The sequence below is a fragment of the Equus caballus genome, chromosome 1 (assembly GCF_041296265.1).
Source record: "Equus caballus isolate H_3958 breed thoroughbred chromosome 1, TB-T2T, whole genome shotgun sequence".
Classification (NCBI taxonomy): Eukaryota; Metazoa; Chordata; class Mammalia; order Perissodactyla; family Equidae; genus Equus; species Equus caballus.
This window is the reverse complement of record NC_091684.1, coordinates 106349965-106362175: the sequence shown is the minus strand read 5'-3', so window position 1 is coordinate 106362175 and position 12211 is coordinate 106349965. Positions and strand designations below refer to the sequence as shown.

The window sequence follows — 12211 nt, the reverse complement described above, 5'->3', positions numbered from 1 at the left end:
AGGTCCCTAGAGAAAGAATTCATCGGCCAAAGGACGTGACTATGTTTATGGCTCTTGAAACAACTTGCAATTTTGCTTTCCAAAGAATTTAACCAACTTACAACCTCCACAAGTTACTGAGTGCCCATTTCATCATACCCTCTCCAGCACTGGGAAGGAGACATTTTTTTTTTTGGTATAGAGTTAATGATAGGTTACAATCTTGTGAAATTTCAGTTGTACATTAATGTTTGTCATTCGTGTTGTAGCTGCACCACTTCACCCTTTGTGCCCACCCCCCACTCCCCCTTTTCCCCTGGTAGCCACTAATCTGTTCTCTTAGTCCACATTTTAAAATTCCTCATATGAGTGGAGTCATACAGAGATTATCCGTCTCTAACTGGCTTATTTCACTTAACATAATTCCCTCAAGGTCCATCCATGTTATTGCAAATGGAATGATTTTGTTCTGTTTTGCAGCTGAGTAATATTCCATTGTATATATATACCACATCTTCTTTATCCATTCGTCTGTTGATGGGCACTTAGGTTGCTTCCATGTCTTGGCTGTTGTAAATAATGCTGCAATGAACATTGGGGTGCATAGGACTTTTGGAACTGCTGACTTCAAGCTCTTTGGATAGATACCCAGTAGTGGAATGGCTGGATCGTATGGTAGCTCTATTTTTAATTTTTTGAGGAATCTCCATACTGTTTTCCATAGTGGCTGCACCAATTTGCATTCCCACCAGCAGTGTATGAGGGTTCCTTTTTCTCCACAACCTCTCCAACATTTGTTACTATTAGTTTTAGATATTTTTGTCATTCTAATGGGTGTAAGGTGATATCTTAGTGTAGTTTTGATTTGCATTTCTCTGATGATCAGCGATGATGAGCATCTTTTCACGTGCCTATTAGCCATCCATATATCTTCTTTGGAGAAATGTTTGTTCATGTCTCGGGAAGGAGACATTTTTAAGTTTTGTTAATTCCATATGCGGAAAATGGTACTCCATATTGTCATAATTTCTATTTCTATTTTAAATAAAGCAGAAAAAATTTCCAAATGTTGGAATATCAGTTGTTTTTCTACTTTACTTATTTATTTGTTTATTTTTTTGAGGAAGATTGGCCCTGAGCTGGCATCTGCCTCCAATCCTCCTCTTTTTGCTGAGGAAGATTGGCCCTGAGCTAACCTCTGTGCCAATCTTCCTCTATTTTATATGTAGGACACCTGCCACAGCACGGCTGATGAGTGGTGTGTAGGTCCACACCTGGGATCCAAACCAGTGAACCCCGGGCCTGCCCAAGCAGAGCTCGTGAACTTAACCACTACGCCACCAGCTGGTACCATGTTTTTCCACTTTTGTAAATTGTCTGTTTAATCCTCTTAACAGTTTAATGAATAATTTTGATGATTCCTGTAAGGGAGACAATTAAGTCTTTCCAGCAGAAAGAGCATTGATACCTCAAGGTGAATTAAACAATGTGAGCACTACTGCTGCTTCTGTAAAGCAGGCAACTGCTAGAATCAAGTGAGACACACCATGTGAAATGGTAAGCACTTGATAAAGGTAATGAATGCAGCCTTAATACTCGTATTCGAATTTCATCTACAGCCCAGAGCTCTGACTCACAATAGAATGGCTCCAAGCAAAATATGCTGGGGGAAGGGGCAAAATCAGCCCACAGGAAGAGACGTTGGAGCACTCCACATACTAGAAACCCAACAAGTTCCCACCAACAGACAGATATGGAATCTTCTCCCTGCCCTAATTTTCCTGAATAAGCTAAAGATGATCCACATCACGCAAGATTTGGAGTTGACCTAGTACAAAGTTGCCTTTGCTTTCAACCACAATTATCCAGACACTTGGCTGGGACAGCTAGTGCATATAAATAAAAACCTCTTCTCCTTACCGCGACCCCTATGCTAAGGGGGAAGCAAGATGACCCCCTCCCCAATGGCTGTATATATTCAAAATGCACCTTGAATGACTGTCACAGAAAGTGTGACTGTGTGAAAGAGAATGTGTGAGAGGCAACTCTATGGCTCTCCTGTTGATAGTGTTTTTTCGTTTTTCATTTGTATGTTGGTTGGTTGGTTGTGTTCACAAGAATATTTTTTACAGCTATATTTAAACAGCCAGTCAGAAAATGTAAAACGTTGTTATATTTAGGTGATGAGTGAATAAAATTTTTTCTTCTCTCTATTTTTCTATATATTCATTAATGAGATATTATTCGATAGATTTAAAAATGTAAAGAATGTTCTCTATGACCAAGCATCTGAGTGATCAATGAAAAATATGATTTTTAAAATGTTTCCAAATACCTACATATTTTGAAATGTGAAAATGGAAGGAAAAAAACCCCAGCTTTACCAGCAGGAACTCTCCGGCTCTCTGTGTCATCAGGATGCGGGCAACACAGAGGTCTGCCAGTCAGTCCAAGGTCGGACCTTCGGTGCACCTGCCATCCAGTAGAGAAGCAAGAATTTCAGCCTGAGTGAAGCCATTGCCAGTTCCTGCCAGGACACAGGGGGCAGGAAACTCACATGCTTACAGGACCTGACGGGTGACATTAACGAAGTAAGCAGGTGAGGGGGGGACAACAATATTTCACTTTCCTCTCTACTATTAAAAAAAAGATAACGTTGCTGATAAATGGCCTTGGTGACTCTGACAAAGAGGAGAGGAGAGATAGGATGGACAAGACCCCAGCCTTTCCTACAGGGGTGAGTGCTTCTCCACCACAAGCAGAACGCCAGCCCCATGTCCAAGAGACATAAAAAGCCCAGATTTTTATGTGAACGCTTTCAAATTTGTTGACAAGTACTTCAAATTTTTAAAATACTGTGGGAGACCACTAAACATGTCTGTACCCATTTAGCCCCTTGGCCACACAGTTTGCAAACCCTAGATTCACCCTAGATCCGTGGTTTGCTATTTTCTCTTTCATTTGGCAGTTTTCCAAAGCAACAGGGTAGGTTTGGAGCCTCAGTTTACCTGTGTGTATGTGCCAGGATTCGGGCAGGTGGTTCTGCGTGAGCACCCCCTGGGTGTGCTCGCTCAGGCACGTGCGGTGGTGAAGAGTGGGTGAGAACGGTGAATATTCACATCCTTGAGTTCAGGGAGAACAAGCATGTGTGTGGTCAGGTAACCAGGGTGGACCAGCCAAGGTGGGGTGTTGGGAGGCAAAGGGAACTATCAGAAATGTCCCTGCATCATCTCCCTCCAGGAGTCTCCCTGGGGTCAGGCAGTCCCTCTCCTGCCCAGCTCAGCCAGGGCTGCAGAACAAGGATGAGGACAGAGCGGTGGACCCGGGTCTAGCTGTAGTGCCTCGCTGGCACAGGTAAGGCCAGCTTCAGCACCCAACGCCGATTCCCCAGCATTCACCCCAGGGAGGTTCGACATCCCGGAGCCCGAGCAGACCACGCCGCAGGAGAGAGAAAAGTGGCCAGCTGCTGGCCTGCGGATCTCCCAAAGCTGTTGCCATGGCCACAGGGACTTTTGATGTGAAGCGTCGTGACACCGCCCCCCCCCCCTTCCCGTCTCCACTCTCCTTCTGGATGACGTCATGGACGTCCGCGGCCCTGACAGGCCACCTTGGCTTGGTCTAGGCTTTAAAGCAGCTGGTCGCCCCTGGACCCCGCAGCTGCGGTGACTGTGTCTACACCGGGACGACCGTGCCCGGACTCTGGACCCACCTCCAGCCCTGGCAGCGCGGCCACCGCTCCGGACAGAACAGATTGCCTGAAAGAGGTAAGTTTTCAAGGCGTGCTTCACGAATATCTTCCTCAAACTCCAACCATCCCCCACCCTCCCCCACCCCACCTCCTCGCTCTACAGCTCTTGGGGGAGAAGCGACGAGCTGGCGGCCGGGTAGTGAGGGGGTTTTCTTCTAGAAAGAAGTGGAAAGCAGCAGTCTTCCTTCCTGGCCGTGGCGACCCATGCCAGGTAAAATCCCGACCAGGGTCCCGGTCCGGTACTCCTCCGCCCAGGTCAAGGGCTCGCGAATAGACCGGCAGCTGACCGGAGCTAAGATTCACGAGCCTGAGCCTGGGGCTGCTTCGGAGGGCAGGAGGAGGGGGCAGTCGGGCTTGGCACCTGCCAAAGGTACCGTGCGCGCCGCCAAATTCACGCAAAGGAAGGAGGGCGGTGGGGGCCCTGGGAAGAGGGAGGCGGCTCCTCAGCCCGGCAGCCGGGCGCTCCTACGGGGTGCTCCGCCAGCTCGAGTTGTGGGGGCGTCTAATCCTCGTACCCACCTGCGGGGCGATGCCAAAACCCGGCTTGCCGTTTGCCTGGCTCGGTCCGGCGCCCCCTCGGAGATGCGCGCTCTCCAGACCCAGACTCCCAAGGCCACTACTGCCGCTCGCTCGTCTCCCGCGCTGCTCGCCCTTCCGATTCCAGACGCAGCAGACCTGTTGCATGCCGAAAAGCGGCGGGGTTTAGTGTTCCAAGGCCTCTCCTCCCTGCCTTGCCCGACGCGACCCGCCACAAGATTTGAGCGCCAGGAGTCCCAGGACTCTGCCTGCAGATGCCCACAGAGCCCGGTGCCGAAGGAGAAAATGTGGGAAGTGCCAGGAGGAAACTGGGTAATCACCCTAGTGCAAAGGGGTCTTCCTATGGATTGCGGCAAATAATTCCACTAATCCGGGGAGGGAAAGGAGCGGCGCGGGCGATTGCGCCCCGGAGGGAGCCAAGTCTGCTGAAAAAGCGCATCTGGTGCCGACACGTCCTTGTCGCCCCTTTTCCCCCAGCGGACAGAGCGGCTGCCCTTCGGGTCCCTAGCTCGGGAGTCAGATCGGGCTTTGGGAGATCCCCAGAGCCCCTCCACCGCGAATCCGAGCTCCTGCTTCAGCACCAGAGGCCGGACAGCGCCACGGCCCGCGAGCGCCGGGGGTGGGTTCCGGCGGCGGCTGGGCTCCCAGCCCCACGCCGCGCGCTCGTGGTCCTCAGTCGCCACGCCGAGGAGGCCAGGAGGCGAGGTAGGGCTTGCCGAGGAAGAGGGGATTCATCTTCCTCATTTCTCCAGGGATTTAGGTGTCGGATTCTAGGAGGGCAGTCCATCTCCTCTTGGCTAAGACCGGGTGGAATAACTTGGTGCCAAGCGCCGGTAGGGTACAGAAGAGCAAAAAGGCGCGCGTGTAAGTGGTCAGCGTAGGGGCAAGCGGGACAGTGATCCACGGGGAGCCCCATTCGCTGGTGTGCTGTGAAAGACCGCCGCATCCAAGTCCTGTACTCTCTCAACCCCTCTCCCGCCCCCCACTTCCTCCTTCTCTCCCTCTCTCTCTCTCCCCACAATCTCCATACGCCTGAACCGTGGGCGAATGAAGGGAAAAGCGTGGGATGGAGAAGATACTGAGAAATTTGAGGCTGAGGTAAGAAGTATATTTTATCTGGGTCGCAATATCTGGGTGAAGATGAAATCTGTCCAAAAGGGACATCAAGGTTGGCATTTTTAGCGAAAGGAGCCCAAAGTGCCCTTTGTATAAGAAGCAGAGATGACTGTTTTGCCAGCGAGGGAAAAAAGCCTCGGAAGGGCTTTCACAAAAGGGCAAGCGGAGATGGGGGAGGAGGGAGGGGACAGGACCCGGGCACTAGAGGTGGTTACCAGGCAACCAGTCGCAGCCCCTGCCTCCTGTTGCCTTGGTTACAGTGCATGGAGGGCCTTTGACCACTGATTATCCGTGGGCACCTTGATTCTTTAAAATATCTGCCTTCCCCGGGCTGGGCGGGGGTCACAACCGCTCCCCCCAAATCCCCACGAGTTAAAAGGAAATCCTAGAAGGTGAATTTTTCCTTTTAAGTCAAGGGGCATAGCGAAGCAGCTACCTTTCCACCCTGGCAATCCTTCCCACTGCCCCCTCCCCCCCTTCAGAGAAGTCGTCCTATCCTACCTGCCGTTTCTCTCTCTGAGATTTACAATTAGGGCTTTTTTTTTTTTTTTTCATTTAGTCCTTCAGATGGAGAGGTTGATCTGCCTCCCCCTTTAAATGAGAAAAACACATTTACTCTTCGTGGATGCAAAGAAGGGAGTTGTGGAAACCGTCCAAAGGGGTCTCTGGCAGAGAGAAGCTTTCTCCTTGGTTCACAGTGGTTTCCCCACCCCCAAACACTGCCTTCATGGGGGGCAGGGCTGGATTCTAGATCACCCCCTTCTCACTCTCCCCACAAACCACACAAGAGAACACAGGCAGGTAGAAACAGGGCTCCCTTAGCAAATAGCCACTGGCATCACCCACATCTAATTCCTCAAGATTCTCTTCTATTTTCTTCCTCTCCAGCACTGCCTTCATATTTAGCAAAGTCAGCACTTAAAGCTTCCAACCCTCTCATCTTTTCCGTTTCCCTTGATTGGCAAATATTGCCTCCATTTTTCACCTGTCAGCCGTGTCCGTCTGTGCTCATTCGTAATATCTGGGTGGGGAATAATTTTAATTTTCCAAAGGCAGCTGTAACATTCTCAGAATGATTTAAGGGGAAATTGCTAGTAAGTTAATAGAGCAACCTGTGTTCTGTGCATTATTTCACCTAGAATACTTCTTAAGAGCCATGAACTTTTTCTTTCCAAAACAAAACCTTGTTTTAAACCTGGCTATCACTTGACAACACAAGAATGCGGGAAATCTATTTCAGGCGGTAACAATCATATCTTCATCTACGAGGCCCTGCATCGTTAAACACATATGTAGTTCCCTTTCTCTTCTTCATCTTTTCCTTCACTCATTGTTAATATAAAAAGATTTAAATCGTTACAATTTAATCCAAGAAGATGGCCAAAATTACCCTCTGTGGACCGGCTAGATATAGTTTTGGGGACATTTACATCAAAATGCTTTTCCCTCATACGTTTCTATAGAAACTTCTTTTTAGTCCAGACCAGCAGCTGGTCTGCTTTTTGTACTTTTCTCCCCAAAGAAGTGCCTTCCTTTATGAATTCTCTGGGACTGCTATCACTGATCACATCAATAATGTCCCATAGCAACAGTGGTGTGTGTTTTTTTTAAATTATTATTCCTTTTCTGCTCATTTTGTTTATGGACAAAGAGTCTGCTTTCCTTTCAAGAAGAGAACTGAGATCTTATTGGCCAGAAAGGGAGAAGCATTCTTTCATTGGTTGGTGTGTATTGCCTCGTCAGCCAATCAGAGGATGCCATTTATCCTTTTCTGACTAGCTGAGTGAGGAGAGTACCCAGAATGGTTGAATCTGCCTTAGTGTCATTAAGTAGCAAAGGATGGAACACAGAGTTCTGGGACCCAGGATCTGGGATTTGCTTTGGCTAATGCAGATTGCATTCGATTTGCAAGGATGAACTTCGCTACTTAGTTGTTTGTAGTTTTCTTGAACACACCTGCATAATACACTGTTCTATGGACTTTTTCTTTTTCATTTAAAAATATATCATGATAATCTTTCCAGGTCAGTGCAGGTTATCGGCATCAACACACCAAGGGGCCAGGGCCCACTTCCCCTAGAAGTACAAAATTGGTTCCCACCCTTGGGGATTTGGTGAAAACTTTTGGGGATGAGGATGGGAAGCTAGAAGAGGAGAGAGTTGTGTTACCTATGATGAATCGACATCTCAGCTTTTGGATTCATTCTGTCCAACTTTGGTGTCCCCGGTAGTTTTGTTTGCTTGGTTTTCCACTTTAATTCTTCACAGATGCCCTTCTGGCCTGCATTTTCAGTGACAAGTAGAAAAGCTGGATGGATGATGGAGATGATGGCCTTCTAATTTGGTGTAAGAGCAGACCCCTCACTTTCAAGGAAGGTTTGTGGCGCGGAGGTGGCGGTGACCCATGGGAACTGGAGATTGTCCGAGTCCCTCGTGGCCCTGGACTTGGGTAGGTCTTTTAATTTTTCTTTCTCCCTGCACCAAATACTGCTATTTAGGGATGCTGGCATTGGTCTCCACTTCTTTAAAAGTTAGAGCTGTCAAGTTCCCTCCCTTCCAAGACGGAAGCTCTCTGACAACACCCTGGGAGAACCTTTAACCTGACAAAGCCTTAACATGAGTACAGACCCCTGTGGTCAGTCTTGTCTTGGTTCTTGGCTGGAGAGGATGCTGGGAGTGCAAAGATGCTTGACCATAATGGTGCTCTCAAGAACCACCTCCTCTAGCGGCCCCATCTGTGCAAGGGTTTCCATGGGACCATGAGCCCCAGTGCTAGACTAGAAGCCCTTCAATATCAGGGGCTATGTATTGCACCCCTTTGACTGCTTGGAGCTTAATTATGTTTAAGGTAGGGGCTCAACAAATGTTTGAACTGAATCCTACAGGCTAGTATTAGGACTCGTCTCTTCACTTCCTCTTTATGACAATGGCGGCTCTAACCCTAGACCCTCCCCCACCAGTCCCTTCCAAAAGCTTCATATTCTCTAGCTCTCTTCACAAAAGATAAATGAAGGCTCAGTTAATTGTTGCCATGGTTACGTGGAGTGGCCACACTGAGGATCCCTATCACCCATTACTGTGAGGAGGAAAAAGAAAGGAGGGGTTCGGGGATCATTGTCAGGGAGGAAACCATGGAAACAGGCATTGCTAAGGGGATGTCTTCAAATTCAGAGGAAAGAAACCAGAAGTGGGGAGAGGGAGTTGGGGGCTCAAGGGCAGGTCATTTTTTCCAGGTATGTTTCTCCGAGACTATAGCAGCCTCTTTTGCTACTTACATCTTCCCCCAACCCGGACAGAGCCCAGAGTTACAGAATTTGAGAAAACAGGGGCCACTGTGAGGCTCCAGTCCATCTTCATTGGTCCTGGAAGGAAAAAGCCAATGAAAATGGATCTCTTGTATTCACATCATGATCACACTTTATCCCTGATCTCTGCCTTTTTGCCAACCAGTTTCACATACTATGAGCCAGGCTCGGAGCTAGGCACTGGGCTATAAGGATGAGCAAAGGAGCCCCTGCTCGCACGCTGAGCTTACATCAGGACAGCCACCTGGTGGCTTTGGGGCCAGGGTGGCTCCCATGGGCTGGACTGGACAGTCCCGTAAGGTGGTGTCCAGAGGGCTGCCAGGATTCTCTCCAAATTCTCTGTGTAATACCTTTTAGCTTATTTATCACTGCCTGAAGTTTACTGAGAGCTCCCTGAGGACCGCCTGCTTCTCCTGGGAATATCTGGGTTCTGACTCCTCTGGGGAACCCCTGGCATCTCAGTGAGACTTCTCCAACATCAGCACTCAGGTCTTTTTCTCTGAACCAATACACCGAGGAGAATGTCCTGGCCCTCTCTCCACACTGCCAAAGAGACACGGTGTTTGTTGTTGTTGCTTTAAAGGGAAATACGAGACAACAAATACTCTCCTCCTTGAGGGGTTTACATGGGGGGCGGGGGGGGGGCGGTGCTCAGCCCCCTGCAGCCTGGAGCAGCATTGCTAGCCCCTCACTGGGACTGGGGAGAGGGAGTCTGGGCCTCCTGGGCGCACCTTCCTTCACATCCTCCACAGCAGATCTCTGCATTTTCCCAGGCCCACCTGCCTAGAGCTGACAGCTGGAAGGGGCTAGGGCCCCAGAGCTGGGCCCTGCCAGCTTTCTCCATGGCCTTCACTGCCCCTCAGTTGCTCCTTCTCCAGGCAAGCCGGTCCCCACTCTGGGTGGAGAGAACACAGCGAAGCACGGAGGGGTGGACGACAGAGGACGAGTACTCAATTAAAAAGGGAAAGAATTAAAAGCAGCACCAATAAGGAAGGGTAATTATCCTCCGGCTGCTGCAGAAATACAATTATGGCCGTGCCCTCGGAGCCGCCAGGATATTGCGGCTTTTGCTAATTAACAGGCGGATATGCCCTGCCAGTGCAATTAGCGGCTGGCGAGGCAGCGGGTGCCTGGCCTTGCCTGCTTCAGGGGCGAGCGGGGAAATGCACCGGGGAGCCCAGCGCCAGGCCTGGGGGGAGGGCGAGGGGGCCAGGACGCCCCCTCGCCCTCCCCTGCCCCGCTGCCTCTCCTCTCCAGGCTACTCGCCCCAGCACCCACTTGCATCCTGGGCTGGGGCTCAGTAGGCTTTCCGGGGGCTGGGAGAGGACCTGGGAGAGAGGGGTCCCCATTGCCTGGGGCTTTTCCTTTTTTCTCATCTCTGTGATTATGATTACTGAAGAGGGTAGAGAAATGAGCAGCCTGCTCGCCTCCCCTTAAAACTAAGATCCCAATGATAAAGGAAGTGTGTTCATTGTAGAAAATGGAACACTCTGGAGAAAAGAAAAAGAAAATAGGACCCCCCCCCCACACACACACACTTCTGAGCAGAGGTTCGGGAGAATTCCGAGGGGGGAGTGTGGTGGGAGGATGGGCGGGGCGGCAGAGGCGCCGGCCCCGCGGGAGCCTCGAGGGCGGACGGTGGCGGCCCCAGGTCGCCGCAGCCGCGGGCAGCGGCCGGGCCAGCCCCATCTGGAAGACTAGTGATTTTGTTGTTGTCTTGCTGCGCCCAACAACAAGTCCCAGTCTGCCGCATGGTGCGGGCCACCGCGGCGGGGGTGGCGCCGGGCCGCGCACCTCTCGCGCGCTCCTTCTCGGGTTCCCTCTGCACCTTCCGTGTCTCCCGGAAAACACCTGCGAACACCCCTGCGCAGCGCGCCTCAGGCAGACTCTTCCAGAAGCAAGGACACACTATAGAGTGAGAGGGGAAGCCTGGGTGGGGCGTAGGGGGTACAGGGTCTCTCTCCTCGGGGCCCTGGGCTGCTTCCACGCCGCTGACCAAGCGCAGGGAGAGGAGATGCCCTTCCTAGGCTGATGCACCCAAGCGCCCTTTTCGGTTGGGCACCCGCCGTGGGAGGCGCCATAGGCCTGGGTGACACCCAGGCTCAGAGGTCCGATGTCCTCGGCAGGAGGGAGCCACACGTGTGTGCAGGCGCCAAGCGGCGCGGGCTCAGGACCCAGGTGCCTCGGATGCTTGGTGACCAGGCGGCAACGCGGAGGACACGCCTGACTCGGGCTGCCTGGAGCTTCTCTGGTGCCCACCCCAGGGCTGCGAGTGGACTCGTGTGTGTGAAACTTCTTCTCCGCCCCAGAATCTGCCTCAGTGCTGCTGGGCCCACAGGTGTCACCAAGGGAGAAACCGGGGTGCGGAAGCCCAGTCCCCCAGCTGTGCTAGGGGGCCGCCCCCCAGCAGAGCAGAAGCAGGCATCATAAAAACCATTTGCCAGCCTTTCCCAAGTCTCCGAGTTGGGGGGAGGCACCTTGCCCTAAGATGGTCACCAAGTTCCAACAATGAGATTGTCAGTGGGGATAAATTTTTCCATGCCCCACCTAGTCCTTTCCAAGTCTATTCCCACCCGCCTTCCCCTTCCACATGGCAGGCACAAGGGACCCCTGGGGCCCTTGGGTGGGAGAAGGGGAGGGTTGGTCAGCAGGCACAGGAGGCAGAAAAGGCAGCCTTTCTTTCAGAACACTAAAGCATCTTACCAACTTAATCTGGGTTGGGAGCTGTACTCCTTTAGGGAACACTAAAAATGCAACCACGAGTTGAGCTTACCCTCCCCCTACCACTGTCTAGCTGTGTGACCTTTGGCAAAGCACTTAACCTCTCTGAATCAAATCAGCCCTTCACTTCCACCCAGAGGCTGCTGCCATCACTGATTCAGCTGGTCCCTCCGCTCCTCCACACGGGCTCTCTTCTCTCTCATTTCCTGCCTGAAACCAGTGCGCAGCCAGTCCTATTAGAAATCTCATTCACACTTGAGAAGGCTGCAAATTGGTGTCACTCAGCAGGTGTCTGCCCTTCACTGGGGGCGGCGGCCGGGATTGCACAGAAGGGGCAGAGAGAGCTGGGAACAAGAGAAGGCAGTCAGACCTCCCCCAGGCAGCCCTCAGCATCCCAGGCTGGTCTGGAGACAGAAGGGGAGAGATCCTACCTCTGGGAAACAAACATGTGGGGAGGGGAGGGGGGTGCCCTCCTGATCTGAGAGATGGATAAGAGAGCCCTTGTCGGTATGCAGCAGGGTGTAAAACGAGCCAGACACACCCCAGTTCCAGTCCTGGCTTCACCTCTTACTGGCTGTGTGACTTGGAGCCAGTCACTTGACATCTCTGAGCCTCAAATCCCTCACTAGTAAAATGGAATTTATCACATCTACCATGCTAGGTTGTTAGGATAATCCAGCAAGAGAAGTGTCATATACATAATGGCACATCTAAATACTCAACAGTCGTCTCTTTGCCTCCTCTGTCATGGTTTTTCTCTTCCCGGACCTGGGGCACCACGGGTGCCCTTCCCAGAGTAGGAACA

The 12211-nt window shown here is 51.4% G+C and overlaps 1 protein-coding gene and 2 non-coding genes across 3 annotated transcripts; all 3 read left to right on the top strand.

The window, feature by feature from the left end:
* The first annotated feature begins 3616 nt into the window (after nt 1–3616).
* Nucleotides 3617–9281, top strand: LOC106782203 (uncharacterized). The gene is made up of 6 exons (XM_070266847.1): nt 3617–3743; nt 3887–4576; nt 4742–4969; nt 5318–5362; nt 7674–7829; nt 9043–9281. Exons 2-5 carry the CDS (start codon nt 3932–3934, stop codon nt 7674–7676), a joined length of 921 nt encoding a protein of 306 aa, XP_070122948.1. The 5' UTR covers nt 3617–3743; nt 3887–3931; the 3' UTR covers nt 7677–7829; nt 9043–9281.
* MIR1179 (microRNA mir-1179) lies at nt 7076–7161 on the top strand. Its single transcript, NR_032774.1, has one exon. It is a non-coding gene; the product is annotated as a microRNA mir-1179 (primary transcript).
* A 1094-nt stretch (nt 9282–10375) lies between the features above and the next one.
* MIR7-1 (microRNA mir-7-1) lies at nt 10376–10435 on the top strand. Its single transcript, NR_032791.1, has one exon. It is a non-coding gene; the product is annotated as a microRNA mir-7-1 (primary transcript).
* The last annotated feature ends 1776 nt before the right edge of the window (nt 10436–12211 follow it).